This window comes from Triturus cristatus, unplaced genomic scaffold (genome assembly GCF_964204655.1).
Source record: "Triturus cristatus unplaced genomic scaffold, aTriCri1.1 SCAFFOLD_509, whole genome shotgun sequence".
Classification (NCBI taxonomy): domain Eukaryota; kingdom Metazoa; phylum Chordata; class Amphibia; order Caudata; family Salamandridae; genus Triturus; species Triturus cristatus.
Window position 1 is genome coordinate 27,922 of NW_028188332.1, and position 14,744 is coordinate 42,665.

A 14,744-nucleotide genomic window follows, 5' to 3' on the forward strand; every position below is an offset into this window, starting at 1 on the left:
GCAATAAAATGTTTAAAAAAGTCATCTCCCCCTATTTGGCTTGACCCTTCCACCCTCTCACTTTGGGGAATCACCCCCTTTCTTGACCACAACACTGCATGTTAATTTATTATGGAAGTAGAATAAAAGGACTCCTGAAGGGAGGAAACCAGAATAATAACCAATGGACTTTGGCTGGGACAGGAAAGGAAACTGGTGTCTTCATTGGACTTCACCAGATAAATCTACTTAATTGCCGAATGCATTAGTCTCTTATTCCAAGTTTTCCTCTGAAACATGCAGGATTAGCTTTTTCTGCACGACATGCTAAAGGTATTGATATTTACCTCATATTTTTCACCTTCTACATTTTGCTGGTTTGACCTGCTGAAATTTACCAATGGGAAGAGCGGGCTGCAATATTTACTGCAAATCTCAGAATTCTGATTTCTACGTAAAGATAAGATTGCATACGGATCCAAATTCACCCTTAATTATGATCTGGACCATAGTCTGTTTGTGCCAGCTAGGCTATTCAAACGTTTAATCGATTACAACACCAATAGGCAGTATACAACAATCTTATCTGTATTAAGGCTCAAAATACACAATGGGTTTTCAATTGCACTTACTATGGAGTACAACCGTTTTCACTGTAATCACAACTCAGCAGGAGTGTTTTAATAGTTCTATGAGCAAGGCTTTGTGTTTGACAATTCTATATTTATTTTGATGTCTGTTCATACATTGCTCTTTCTTTCCTTGGAACTATCCTTTCCCTCTTCCTACAGTGGCTTGGAGAGTCATGGGTTATTATAAACCTGTTTTCTCCTTGTCTCCACCAGAAAACTTGAATCCCCTTAAACTGCTTTAGCACATGGACACCTTATAGTGAAGAGACTCAAGTATGCCGGCCCTTCACCTGAAGTACTTTATTACTGTTAAGCATTCCCTATCTGATGTGTGCTTCTGTTTTTATGACGCTCCCAACTATTCTAAATGAGTTAGATGAATTTCTAGAATGAATTAGAGAAGAAAAATATTACAGAAGATTACAAGCGCATGTATTTTTTATTTCAGAGCTTGTTACCAAAACATCACATCTTCGAAATATAGATTTCATCTGGCATAATATGACTCTAGAAGAATATCAAAGTGAAATGGAGGATAAAAAAGAAGAAATCAAATATGACTTTATCCACATGATTCAGGTAAATATGCACGCAGTATATGAACACAGGAATAAAGAAATCAAGGCTTGCCAAAGAAAAGTGATCTACACATTAAGCTGATAAGCCCTATTCTTGAAAATAAAGTTATTTTAGCAAATATAAAAAAGCCTGGGTCATTTAATATTTGTCAGGATGGAAGAACCCTTATACATCTGCAGTTCTCCTACCCCTCCAAACTTGTAGCTCCCCTACCCCATTCAGAGTGTGGTATCCACTATTGAGTCAATCAAAGCTTTGGCTTGTTCACCATACCGGGTTGCTTTTCAGGCACTAAGAAGACCACCCGAAAAGGGCCTGATGTATGTTTTCTAAATCACAAATAACAATAAACCTCACACACATGGAGAAAACACCATGTGACAATTCACAGTGATCCCCACACGCATGAAGAAAAGGCCATGTGTCATAGGACTATATTTTTTGTTTTCCAAATGACCACTTTGTAAGGGTTGTCAATGAAAAATAACAAGCATTTGGCAAAACCAAAAATTCCCATCTCCCCCCTCCAGGGAGTCTATAATTTTTGCCAATACTATTTTTCCCAAAGATGGGCACCGAATGTGTGAGCACAGACTCAGTAGCCAAAGAAAAATGTAAAAGATGGCTACCATATAACATACGTAGGTATAGAGGTCATGTTTGTCTGATTACCATTGTGCATGCACACACTAATTCTGCAACAGCCTTTCTAATTTACTTTAAATTTAGAGTTCTATGATTGCAGGAATAAAGTATTCATGAGCTGCAATGAAATGGGAAAGAAGTGAGCTGCCTGATATTACTGTACCTCTCTGCAGGCAATTTACAGAAATAATTTTAAAATAAGAGTGAAAAGGTGGTAAACGGGCAGTTGTGAGTGCCAGGAGCAGCATATCTAGGAGCAAAGCAGATTGCCCAAAGGCAGAGGACCTGCTGCAGGTCTGCCTCATGCTCCACAAAATGACATTCAGCCAATGACTCCTCATCTTGAATTACTAAGGACACCCTCTTCAAGGAGAAACATAACTACTATGCAATTCTGAACACAAAAAAGCTCTATCAATTGATGACCCTTCTGTATTGTATATACAATTTGGGTGTGAACAATGGATGAAGGTATGGCTTGATTTTAACTTGAATGACTTACTATGTTGCCTAATGTTGATGATAATATATCTGCACTGGTTGAAAAGTACCTCCTGAATTTTGAAGGATGCAGTTTATTAGCGTGACGGAGCAGCTTCATCACTACGCTGGCATGTAACACCACCATCCTGAAACCACTGCTTAGATGATGTCACAAACTCAGGGAATGTGTGACTGGCATATATGCAGTTCCCTCTCACAGATGCACCTATATGCCACCACTATTCATGCTAGCAGCAATAATCTATGGACACCACTGTTACCTCACTAAGTCCATCCTCTGAATCATGCAAAGGAATATATATAAGTGCAAGGGCAGATGGCATGGCTAAAAAACAGCTTTGTCCAATTGGAACACCTTGGCAGATGACTTGGGTACAGGTTGGTATTCTCAACCAGTGCCCCATGCACAATAGTTGGAGACACATCTTCACCATTCTGCACACTATAACCAATGAATGTCCTGATGATCTTACTAGTAAGTCACAGAGGAAGTCAGTATACTAACAACAATAGAATGACCAATAACTGTGCCCTAATTAGCACTACTGAGCGGACAAAACAGATGACAATGAGATCTCCCTATAACCATCTTTGCCCTGTTGGCTGCTCTAAACATTGTCCTGCCTCACAGCATGATTTTCATTGTACTTTCAGCAGCATGTCCATCACCTGTGTGACTAGTTCATAGTCTCCCTGAGTGTGACTCAACCAAAGCTGCCCACTCATGCAGTAACTGTAGACCCACCATTTACTGTTAGTCACATAACTCGTGTTGCCACTTTCTTATAGGACTCACCACCCTGTGTATTTGGTACATCACATTCAACTTTTACCCAGTACCAGTCACTGGTAAGAGGCAAAGGTTGCACCCTCTACTGATCATGTCCATATGCTCAGTCAGGACTTCTCTTCTACCAGAAATTGAGTTTCTTGATTCTTGGAGTTCCATGCACTGCTCTCAGGGTATGTGTTCATCCTACTCTGCCTATTGACATGACATTTTGGACACTCAAAACTATGGAAAATACATTTCTAACCAATACAGTTGAGGTTCTAACATTAAGTCAATCATTTGGCATGGGTTTGTATGTCTTTCCTTCATCTAAGAAAGTGTATAGTAGTGATCCAGTCATTCGCTCTGGTGATGGCAAGCTTGACTCTACACTCAAGTTCACATATCATTCTATAAGGGGTTTCTGGTAAATACCAGGGAAAAAGGCATTTTGTTGTTCTGAAGTTGGTTCAAGGCACATGTATCATGTGGTTGAGAGAGTCCAGCATCTATCTTGCTAATTTAAGCCCATGCCTATATTAGCAATTAAAATCAAAGAGGGAGTGAGCATAAATATCAGCTGCAGATTTAGAGCTCAAACAAGGATAATGCAGCTCAATGAAGTGGCCATGTTGAAGCATGCTGAAGTTCCTTCTGGAAGATACAGACATAGATTAACTTGAGCTCCATCTCCTACATTATCACAAGGGCCTACTGTGGCATGCTCAGCACTCTTGTCAATGCCCCCGAATGATGTACCTACAAGGATATTAGCAGAGCTCCTCAGCTAGTTGCACAAAAGACAATGTCAGTCTAATATTTTGACCCTTGAGCAGTGCCATCAGAGCTGATAACAAAGACAGAACCCACAGGGATGGAGTTTGTAGACTCTATAAACCTCATGTAATATGTTGACTTGGCTTTCTCCTCTTCATTGCCTTTGTAGGGAAGTACAGATGTCAGAAATGACATGCCGCACTGCGCATCCGAAACAGTAACAGTGTGTCCAGTACATGTTCTCCACATACTAGATCCTATAACTTACTTTTCAATGACATTCACCTCAGCCCTAATGGAAGCAAGAGGTAATGTATGAGGCCAGTAAAGGTGGCATACTTGGAATCCATACTTTTGAAAGCCACTTGGCCTGAACTGCAGTCCTAAACTCATTCTGTGGAGGAACGGTTTTAATATGTTAAGCAGCTGAACTGTTAATATGCCTACTAGAAATAACACTGAGTCCTTAAGTACATTGGTATTGTATGTAACTCTTTGATATATCATATATCTAGAGTATTGTCTGATCCCCACTGAAAATAAGCTTCTCCAGCCATAGGTCACAAGTAATATTATGTTGCCACCCAACAATGTAAGGAATACTGTCATTAAGATTTTTTATTAAAATTGTTTAGCATACTGACCCTTATGCACCCAGCATCAAATGCTTAAGTTACCAGAAATTCAGTCTCAGTTAGCTCCAGAGATATAGCTGAATATTCTCAGTGTATTAGGGTACAGCGATCCTTAACTTACTATTGAAGACTACCAATGATCTAGTTTACAGACTGAACAATACAAGTTCCAGAAATGATCCCTAAGGTGCCCAAATGTCATAGGGTTGTGGGAAATTCATCTAGCTTGCTGTAGTCATTTGGTACAGAATAATGCAAACCAGACCCTCTCTATGAAGCCAACTATGCTGATCAGGATTAAAATGAGGACACTATGATGTAGCACATGTAAAGCTTCTGAAGGAACTTGTAAATTGGTACTCACAACTCTAGTCCAGATGATTTCTCATCCAGCACCAATCCAATTGTGGTCTCTTATTGTGTAACGCACCCTGCTGACATTTTTAACTGGTACCCCACTCACAGACGCTCCTCATGTGAATCAATTAGGAGAAATTAAGGTAGACACATTCAGGGCCTCCAATTCTTCTGGAGGAAGACAGATAATAACGGGACATTACTTGTACATTGTATTGAGCCAAAACAGAAAATTGTTGAGTAGCCACAATGTCTTATCCAAGTGATACTGTTATTGCAAACAGCTTGTAGACACTCCTAGTTCATTCCTTTTTCGTGGAAAAAAAGTATACAGTTTGAATGCATTTTGTTAATTGGGTAATATTCTTAGCACAGGTCTTAGCACATTGTTCTTAATATATCTGAATTATTATTTGTAGATGCTTTATTATGTGAAAGATGTCAAGAAAACTATAAACTACTGGAGAAATTGCTTGGCACCAGGTGGGAATCTTCTTATCATTCTAGCGTCAGGTGGGTAACTTTTGAATCTTTACTTGCCTCGCTAATCGATATGTACTGCACTTTATATTTTTATTGCACTTGTTTCAAGTATATTTTTTATTACGCATAGTTACTAAAAACCATTGCACAGTTGTGTGCTGTCAGAATAAAAAAAATAACATTGTGGTTCTGCAGTAAAAACATTGATACCCATCATGAAGGTGCTGTGCAGTGCTTACATACAAATATACAAAAAGGCTGATAAAACCATTTGATGAGTGCCATTAAAATGTAACAGTAAAAATGAGAACCATAAAAAGTATGCACTGCAGTACTGCGTGGCTGTGATGATAATGGTTAGTGTGGCCTGCGATGTGCATCTATTGTACAAGACAATAGTTCCAGACAGTCACAGCGCGAAATGAGGACAGTGCATACATATCAGGAGGAGGCTCATGATGGCTAAGCGCTAGGACTTCGTTTCCCATGTTGGTGGGCTGTTTGTCGAGTTGTTAAAATTGAGTTTAAGGAAGCAGCTCCCGGTTGGCATGTCAGGTTCTTCATTGTACGCTTAATGCTGGAGTGGTTTGTATGCTCCTGTTATGTTGAATTGATTTTTTGATCCACCAATGTGACGAATTTGACCACTCTGCAGTTCAGTTGTGTGGCCCCTAAATCGAAACATGCCAGCACCGCTTGCCGCCTGCTGCAGATCCCTGACTGCTTGAGCAGGATCTTTGGTAGCTGTATCCTCTCTTGCTCCAGAGCTGTGCATGTGCAGATTAAGTGCAGAATGTCTCCCGGGCCGGTGTAGCACAGACTGCAAGTGAGCATGCCCTCTGCCATGGTGGAAGGTGTTCGGCGCACAGTAGAATGCCCAGGAGATGCTTTAAAATCTTTATTTTGAGAGCTTTTTGGGGTAACCCTGATTGAAGTATTTTTGGGGTGCAGATCTTTTGTAAAAGTTCAGGGTCATCCAGGAATGAAATCTGGCTGAAAACAGACCCTTGTCTTCCAGCAGTGAGAGTTGTTTTACTGACTTCCAGACCAATTTTTTGAAGAATGTGTGTTGTAGCTGGGTATTTCAAGGATTAGTGAACCTTGTGATTTCAAGAGATTCTTGTAAGTAGTGTCTGCCTGGAGATGTATCTCTATGCTGGAGTTCTTACCATAGCAGCTGATTAGAGTGTTTGAGGCAGAGAGTCTTATCTTATTCCAGCAGATGATGTAGGCACCATGCCTGGACAGCGATTGTTTCACTAAGCCGAACTCCAGCCTTATCTGAGCTGGTGAAATGTATTTTGGGAGGCTGAACATGGTTCTGTACGCCATTATCAGGGAGCTATCCAGTTTCTTAGTATCTCTCCCCCACATTGCTTCGCTGCCATAGGTTAGTGTGGGGAGTAGCTCGGCCTGTGCTACCTTCAGGAAAGGGGCATAGTGAGGGCCCCATCAGTTTTGATGACAGGTTTTTCAGTGTTATTGCCACAACCAGGCTTCTCCTTCTGATTTCCTAGTGGACCCATCATTATCAATAATGACGCCTCGATATTTATAGTCAATGGTGGGTTCAATAAGACCACCTCCAAGGTGCCACCGCTTCTGCCGCCTTCTTTTGTTGTTTATCGTCATAGTCCGTGTTTTCTTGAAAATAATTTTTAGACTGTTCTCTGCGGCGTATTTCTGCATTCCATCAAGCAGATGTTGGAGACCCACATATGTGTGGCTGAGCAGCACCACGTCATCAGCATACATAAGGTTTGTCTGTGGTTTACCACCGAACCTGGGTGCCTGTGTGTTGCTGATGTTGAGAGCTTGACGGAGGTCAGTCATGTAGAGAATGAACAGAGTGGGTGCCAGCATGCAACCCTGCTTCAGGCCTTTAGTTGTAGGGACCTTTCTAGAAATATGTCTTCCCCCTCCCAGTTTCACCTGGACCCAGGTATCAGTGTGTAGAAGCAGTGGATTTCCAAGATGTCCTGAGGGATTCAGCCCATGCTATGAGATCCTCCAAGATGGTGCCTGCAAAATATTTTGCCTCGTTGTCGATCAGGGCCACTAGGCGATAGTTGCTAGGATGAGCCTTGTCACCGCTCTTATGGATCTGCGTGATCATTGATCCTTTCCTTGATTGCGGTATTCTGCCTTGTGACCAGATTTCTGAAAATAGGGTTTGCAGGACATTAGCCAGTCGGCTGGTTTGTTTTCAAACAGGGACGGTGGATTCCATTTGGGCCCGGAGCCCCCTCTCTTTTCTCTTTTGTGATTTGCTTCTTGATTGCCAATGGAAGTGGTTGCCTGGCTCGTGCCCTGGTGATTTTACTGGATTTGGCATGTTCAACCCCAGCTCTTGGGCGATCGCGAGGCATCCGTCCATTTGGGTCCATTGGGCAGGTGTCCCCAGCATCGTTGTTGAAGTGTTTGAAAAGAAATTTAAGCCATATTTCCTCTGAGATGTGAGACGAGATTCCCTTGGGATTATAGCATTCACTTTTTTCCAGAATCAGACGCTGTCATTGTGGTTAGCATCATGAAGCAGCTTTGCCCAGATTTCGTCTTCTTGCTCTTTCTAGATTTCCCAGTTCAATTTCTTCAGACGCTTCCATCAGTCTTGCAAGAGTGTGCGGGCACTTAAGTCCCCTGGGAGACTTCTCAGGCGTCTTCGGTTGGAGTTTATTGATTTCTTGAGCATTTTTAGTTGGTCCCTTTGAGCTTTGGGGCTCCTGTTTCTCGGGCCAGTTACCTGGCAAGAGTCTACTTTCGGAGGTGTTGTTCCCCAGAGGGGCACCGTTAGTTGTGCCTGTTGCTGTTGATTGAAAAACATTGGTTGTTGTTTTTGAAAGAGACTCCGTAGTTGTTACTGCCCATTTGATCCTCCTTACATTTGAGGTGTAGGTAGGCTCCAAAGCTAGTTCTTGTTGGATGGTGAAGGTTACGGTGGCTGACAGTAGGATTTCCTGTGGGCGATGGTCACTGTTCCCTTTATCCACCATTTGGAACTGTTGAATGAAGGTGAACAGTGAGAGGCTGTGAACGTGTAATCTAAAATTGAGCATGATGTGAGGGAACGGGCGCGAGTCCTCAGGGAATCTTTGGTTGAGAGTGCTGAGGGTTAAATGTTCTATACCATCCAAGAGACGTTTTTTCTTGCGCTTTTGCTTGCAATTAGTGAAGCGCATTGTGGTGGGATGTTGCAGAGTGAAGTGAGGATGGTGGTCTCTTCATCCCTCGATGTGCCAAGGAAATGTTGATTTAAATCCCTGGTTTTAATGAAATATGGGGTTTCCATTTCAGTTATAAAGCTAGATACTTTGTCTATCAAGTTCTCTGAATCTTTGGATTTCCGTTTTTGGGTTGATGTAAGTGTTGACTAGGACCACCTCGTCTTGCCATCCATAAAGAGAGAGGGCAATATTCAAGGCGAAGGTGGCCGGTGCAGGGGAGCCAACCAGGGCCAATGAGGTGACTCTCGTTCTGGAGACGTAGGTTGCCAGCCCCCCTGAGTGGTGTCCAAATTTGTTGCTTATTGTGGTTGGTGTGGAGAAACACATATAGCCTTGGAGATGATGCAATAGTGTGAGCCATGTTTCCCGCAGCATAATTATGTTGAAAGATTGGAGATATTGTAAGAAGTTCTGATCCATGATTTTTGTCGACAAGCGGTTTATATTCCATGAGCATAAGCGGAGAGGGTTGGGGTCTGCTGTATCCCTAAGGCCTTTTTTTTTGGGTCATCATTGCCTTCCTGCGAAAATGGTTATTGTCCGAGTGATTGGCCTGAAAGCAGGCGATCTACTCTGCGTGGTGGGTGTTGCCCAAGTGCTGCTTTGTCTGTCTGTCCTCAAATTGGTCCCCGGCTGGGTTGATTATTCTAGAGCCCCTCAGCACTGTATTTGCCCCCCCCTGGGGCTTTGTAGACGTTTGCCTCACAATGGGGGCCATAAAAGGCGTTGGATATGCTGGAGTTAAATGCGGGGTGATGTCAGGCTTTGAAGGTGCCTCGTTCAGCTAAAACCTTCTGGGTGGCTGTTGCTGATTTCCATGTGCTCTTAGTGGCCTCTGGCATTGTAAGGTCTGCGGGCAAATCATTTCTACCGAGAATATGTCAGTTGTGCTCAGATCAGTGAGAGTTGGAATTATTTGCAGCAGCCTTTGGATATTCCCCCTGTTCTGGGAATCCTGTTGTCCTTTTGATGTAAACATGGGGTAGAAGAGAGTGGCGTAAGTGGCCTTCTGCATATTTCCCTTCAGAGGAGTTTTCTGTTGAAGGTCGTTGGTAGGTGCTATGTGCTAGGGTGCCAGGTTGGCGACTGCCTTGTAATGCTCCCTTTGGCTGGGGTTCCCTGCTGTTGCTTGGCAAACTTACAGTTCTCTGTTGGAGGATGCTTAGGGGGGTGCAGTGTGTTCTGTTCAGGCTGAGCTGCGTGATTCTCTCTCTGAACTACAAGGTGCTTTCCAGACATAAGAATGGTCGATAAGGCCAATTGTTCCGGGTTGTGCACTGCCATCCGGGACTGCCCAGTTTTGCTGTTGGGGACTTCAGCGCCAATCTTCTTGCTTGTATTCTTTTGTGACTTAGGACTCTTTGAGGCTGCGTCCAGCAGCAGTGATATAAGCTCATCATTACTGTAGACTGTTGCAGTTGTCCCGGAGTGGTAAAAGGGGGCAGAGGCCCTCCATTTGGTTCAGATCGTTCGAGTCTCGGTTGGCTGCCGCTCTGGGGACCCTTTTTATATAAATGTTGTTAGATTTGGGGGTCTCTAGTTGGCACAGGTAGGTACTTGTGACAAATAGGGACCCTTGCCTCTAGTCAGGGTAAGGTGGTACACTCCTACAATAACCTCTGCTCATCCCCTTGGTAGCTTGGCACGAGCAGACAGGCTTATCTCAGAGGCAGTGTGTAAAGCATTTGTGACCACATACAGTAATCCAGTGACAACACTACAAATGGACACCGCACAGGTTTTATATAAAAAATAAGTATACTTTATATAGATTTACCACAAGACCATAAACAACAAAAATACACAATAATATTACTTTAAGATGGTAGTTTTAGCTTGGTTCAGTTAAGTTCTTAAGGTGCAATACTTTGCGTCAATGTACCTTATGATGCTTGCGCTTCCACGACAAGCAATGTTGCAGCGATAGAAATGCGGCAAAGATCTGGTGCAAAGAAATAAAGATGTGAAGATCTTCCAGATGGGGCATGCTTCTCCGGGGATGCGAGAAGTTCTCGGTTCGATGCGTGGAATGCAGCGGAGACACCCTTGTTCAGAAGTGCGACGGCAACAGCTTCAGCTGTGACACTCTTCTCCCAGTTTGCATGAAGATTCCGCACAATGCGACAACTACAGCGGTGACATCCTTGTTCAGAAATGCGACGGCAGCAGCTCCGACGGCGGCGCGCTTCTCTTGGGATGCGAGGCGCTTTCCTCGATGCGGTGCACTGCGACAGTTCCAGCGGCGACACCCTTGTTCAGAAGTGCGACGGCAGCAACAGCGATGGCGACACACTTCTTCCTCATTGCGCGGCCCTTCTCTCGATGCGGTGCAGTGCGACAACTCCAGCGGCGACACCCTTGTTCAGAAGTGCGATGGCAGGCAGCAGCAACGGCGACACGCTTCCTCTTCATTGCGAGACGCTTCTCTCGATGCGGTGCAGTGCGACAACTCCAGCAGCGACACCCTTGTTCAGAAGTGCGACGGCAGCAGCAGCAACGGCGACGCGCTTTGGCTTCGTTGAGTCGCGCTTCCAGCTCCTTGCAACACGCAGTCTCTCAGAAGGCCCAAAATAACAGAAGGCACTTCCAAGGAACTCTGGGGTGCTGGGTGTTGAAGTCTGTTGTCCCTGAGACTTCAGCAGGAGGCAAGCTCTGTTCCAAGCCCTTGGAGATCCTTACAAGTTGAAATAAGCACACAGAGTCTCTTCTCCTTCCTTTGACAGTCAGGCAAACCACTGCAGGCCAATCCCCCCAAGCAGCACTTCAGCTTAGAGATAGTCTCTCCTCAGTTTCTTCAGGTTCCGCTCCTCAGTAAAGGTTTCTTCTTGTTCCAAAAGTGATCTAAATTCTTGGGATCAGGGTCCCTCTAAATATACCCCAAAATCCTTTGTTCTCTGAGGGGAGAGGGGCCTTTGCCTAGTCCAAACCAGTTCCTGAGCACTCTGTTCACCAGACTTCTCCTTTCCTTTCACAGTGTAGGGCAGAAACATCAGACGCCCCACAGGAGGTGGAGCCAGCATAGTGTAGGGAAAGCACAGCCCTGGAGCACTTTGTTGACATGATTCTTTCTCTTCTCTCACAGTGCAGGGCAGAGACATCAGACGCACCACAGGGGGTGGAGCCAGCACTGTGGGGGGGCAGGCACAGTCCTATTCAGGTCCCAGGTGCAACTCCTGCCTCCCATCTAGATGCAGATCTCTCTATTCACCACTGGGCGGACTCACCCTGTCTCCTGTCCATAGGGGTGTCTGATATGAAGAAAAGGGAAGGTTTAGGGACTGGCAAGTAGGTGCATTTGCCCAGTCAGCATGACAGTACCAGACTGCACACAGGCTCTGCAGTGGCAGGCCTTAGACACACTTTTACAGGCTGCTTCTGTGGGTCGCACAGCCAGTGCTGCAAGCCCACCAGCAGCATTTGGATTTACATGCCCTTGGCACACTCAGTGCTCTGTACTAGGGTCTGACAAGTAAACCAAATCAGTCAATTATGGAATCACCAATTCATACACCAATTTACAATAGGGAGAGCATATGCACTTTAGCACTGGTCAGCAGTGGTAAAGTGCCCAGAGTCATAAAACAGCCAACAACAGGTCAGACAAAATACAGGAGGAAGGCATAAAGTTCAGGGATGACCCTGCAAAAAGGGCCAAGTCCAACAGATGTGAAGTTAAGTTCCCATTTCCATTGTCTCTTTTGCTTGGCATGTGCGCCTGTTCCGGGTTTTGTGAGAAAGAGGGGCTTCCTTGGTCGGACTGGTTATTTGGCAGGGGGTCTCTGGTATTGGTATTGACTGAACCAGGTTTAGTGGGCAGCTGTGTTTGTTGATGGGAGAAGATTGGGTAGAAGATTGTGGGCTTCTCAGCGGTTTTCTGATTGCGCCCTTTCCTTCTCTGTTGGCGTCCATGTTTGGTGTTAGCTTCAAGGCATGCGTTACTTCTTGGGGCTTTGTTGTCTTGTCCTTATGAATCCCTGGCAGCCTGGCAGATACCTTGGTGTCAGGTCCAGTCTGCTGATTTTGGTGGTACGCCCTCCCGCTGTTCAGAGTTGCCTGATTCCCCTCGAGTGGTCCTTGTGCCATAGCGCTGCCACTTAGCGGCTTGTTTCCGGGTCCGATTGTTGCAGAACTCATCTCCATTAGTAGGTTGTGTAACATTGAGGGCAGAGTAGAAAGTTTATCAACTATGTCGCTGCAACCGCAGTGGAGTTGGAACTCAGACTGAGCCCTCGTGATTAAGCTGTTAAGGGCCCCCAATTTCTCATAATTGCCTGCGGTGAACAGAGCCAAGGTGTTCAATAGTTAGAGTTGAATATCCATCTCTTCAGACTGATATTAAAGCACCTCAACGGCCAGTTGTATCGTGTTTAAGAGGGAGGCCCAGGTGCTACTGACTTGCTATTTAGGGTACGTCCCCCTCTTAGGTTTGTCTGTTGACTCCTCCCCAGACAATCAACTGAGGTTTAGGGAGCGTAGTTGAGGGACCGTGACTGGGGTAGCGCTCTGTTGCGGGCCAGGTGAGTAAGCAGCCAGAATTTCCTCCCATTCTTGTGTGTTCAGATAGGATAGAACTGCCTTCCCCCCCTCTTGATGGCTCGGGTCAGCAGACCCCCCTGTTTCTTCAGAAAGTCTGGGCAGTAGGGAGGATGTCCAAAGTTGTGGATGTAACAACTCTGGGGTTGATAGATTTGTGACTGCTGGCCGCTGCAATGCTGCCAGTGTGGTATCCCTGAATGTCAGTAATTGACTAAAACTGCTTTTCAGGTTTTTTTCTGCCTGCTGAGTCCTCTCAGAGCATGTTGAGCATGAGGAGCTGTTCTCCTTTTGTGTCAGGGAAGGGCAGCACTCTAAGTTGCTTTCTGGAGTGCATTCTGAGGCGGATTCTAGTTGGTTAGACTGCATGGTCCTTTTGTGGCAGTTATCCTCTTGTGTGAGACCCAGTGGGCTGGCTGCCTTTGGGGTGGGAGCTGGTGAGATATTGCCCCCCTGCCCCGCTGTGGCCTGCAGTGAGCCTAGTTCCAGTGCTGATTCTGATTCTGAATCTAAGCAGTTGGCTGCCCTGAGCTTATTTTGACCTTGGTGTACTAGTGCTTGTACTTGTCATGAGTTGGTTAAGGTCCAGGTTCTTTGAGACATTGCAGGACTGAAAAGGGGCTGATTGTTTCCGCTGTGCTGAGACTGGCCTTTGGGAGCCCCAGCTGACTGTGGCAGGTGGAGCAAGGGGGGCTGCGGTTGTTGCAGATCTCTGGAGCCCTTGGGCCCACTGTGGAGGTAAGCATTCTTGTGGCTGAGTTGTTAGCTGGCGTCAGGCTTGGCAGCTCCTCAGCACTTGGGCTAGTCTTCTCTTGCATCTGAGTGATTAATCAGGTCGAATCCATTTGCAAGGGAAGCAGAGGGGTCTGCATTGCTCGAATGGATTGAAGAGCCTGCGTCAGTGAGGAATTTTAATTTTGTATAGATTTTTGGTTGGGTTAAGACAGGTAAACTGCTTAGGAAGTCTTTTGATGCAGGGTCTGTTGTGATTAATGCAATGCTGGTGCTGGCTCAAGCAGTGGGGCATCACTTTTGTTTTTTCCTTTCTTCTCCCCCGGCATTGGGGAAGTGGCCACCTTGGCTTTCCCCAACCTCATCGGTGCCAGCTGGCAAACTGCTGGTTGGGCAGGAGAGCAGAGAAAGGGTGGCTGCGGGCCCCTGGGCTTCAGCTCCGGTTTGGGGAATTGTTAGTCTGATATTTAGAGTTGTATTGCCCTTTGTTATGCAGTCAAATATCCTTGCCCCCGTTGCCACTACTGAGCGAAGGGACCTCAAGAGTGGTGCTGGAACTGGAGATGGTGCTGGGTCTGGTATAAGTGGGTTCCAAATTGATTGGCATCTCCCTCTTTTCCCCCTGTTAGGGGAGGCTGTGTGGTGCAATGCACTGGGAAGTTGTAGTGACTGGCGGGGTGCCATTTAAGCACTGTTTAGGTACTGCTTCCTGTCCTCAATTGGCCCCCAGCATTGGGTTACACCAAACTGCCTGCGGTGAGGGGCCTGCATGTATTTGTCTATTCGGGTCGAGTGGAGTTGAGAAGGATGTAATGGGGGTTGACCTTGATTATGGAGGAAGGGATTCCCGCTGGTCCTCAACTGCCTTATGGTGTTGCGGGGGTTCTTCCGA

At 45.4% G+C, this 14,744-nt stretch overlaps 1 protein-coding gene across 1 annotated transcript in view; it reads left to right on the top strand.

Annotated features, from left to right (window-relative positions):
• The first annotated feature begins 1,039 nt into the window (after positions 1-1,039).
• Positions 1,040-14,744, top strand: part of LOC146769039 (histamine N-methyltransferase-like) — a 131,720-nt gene continuing 118,015 nt past the window's right edge. Inside the window, exons 1-2 of the mRNA XM_085640560.1 lie at positions 1,040-1,190; positions 5,300-5,393. Of these exons, the coding sequence (XP_085496686.1) occupies positions 1,113-1,190; positions 5,300-5,393 (172 nt within the window). The 5' untranslated portion in view covers positions 1,040-1,112. The remainder of the gene's footprint in view (positions 1,191-5,299; positions 5,394-14,744) is intronic.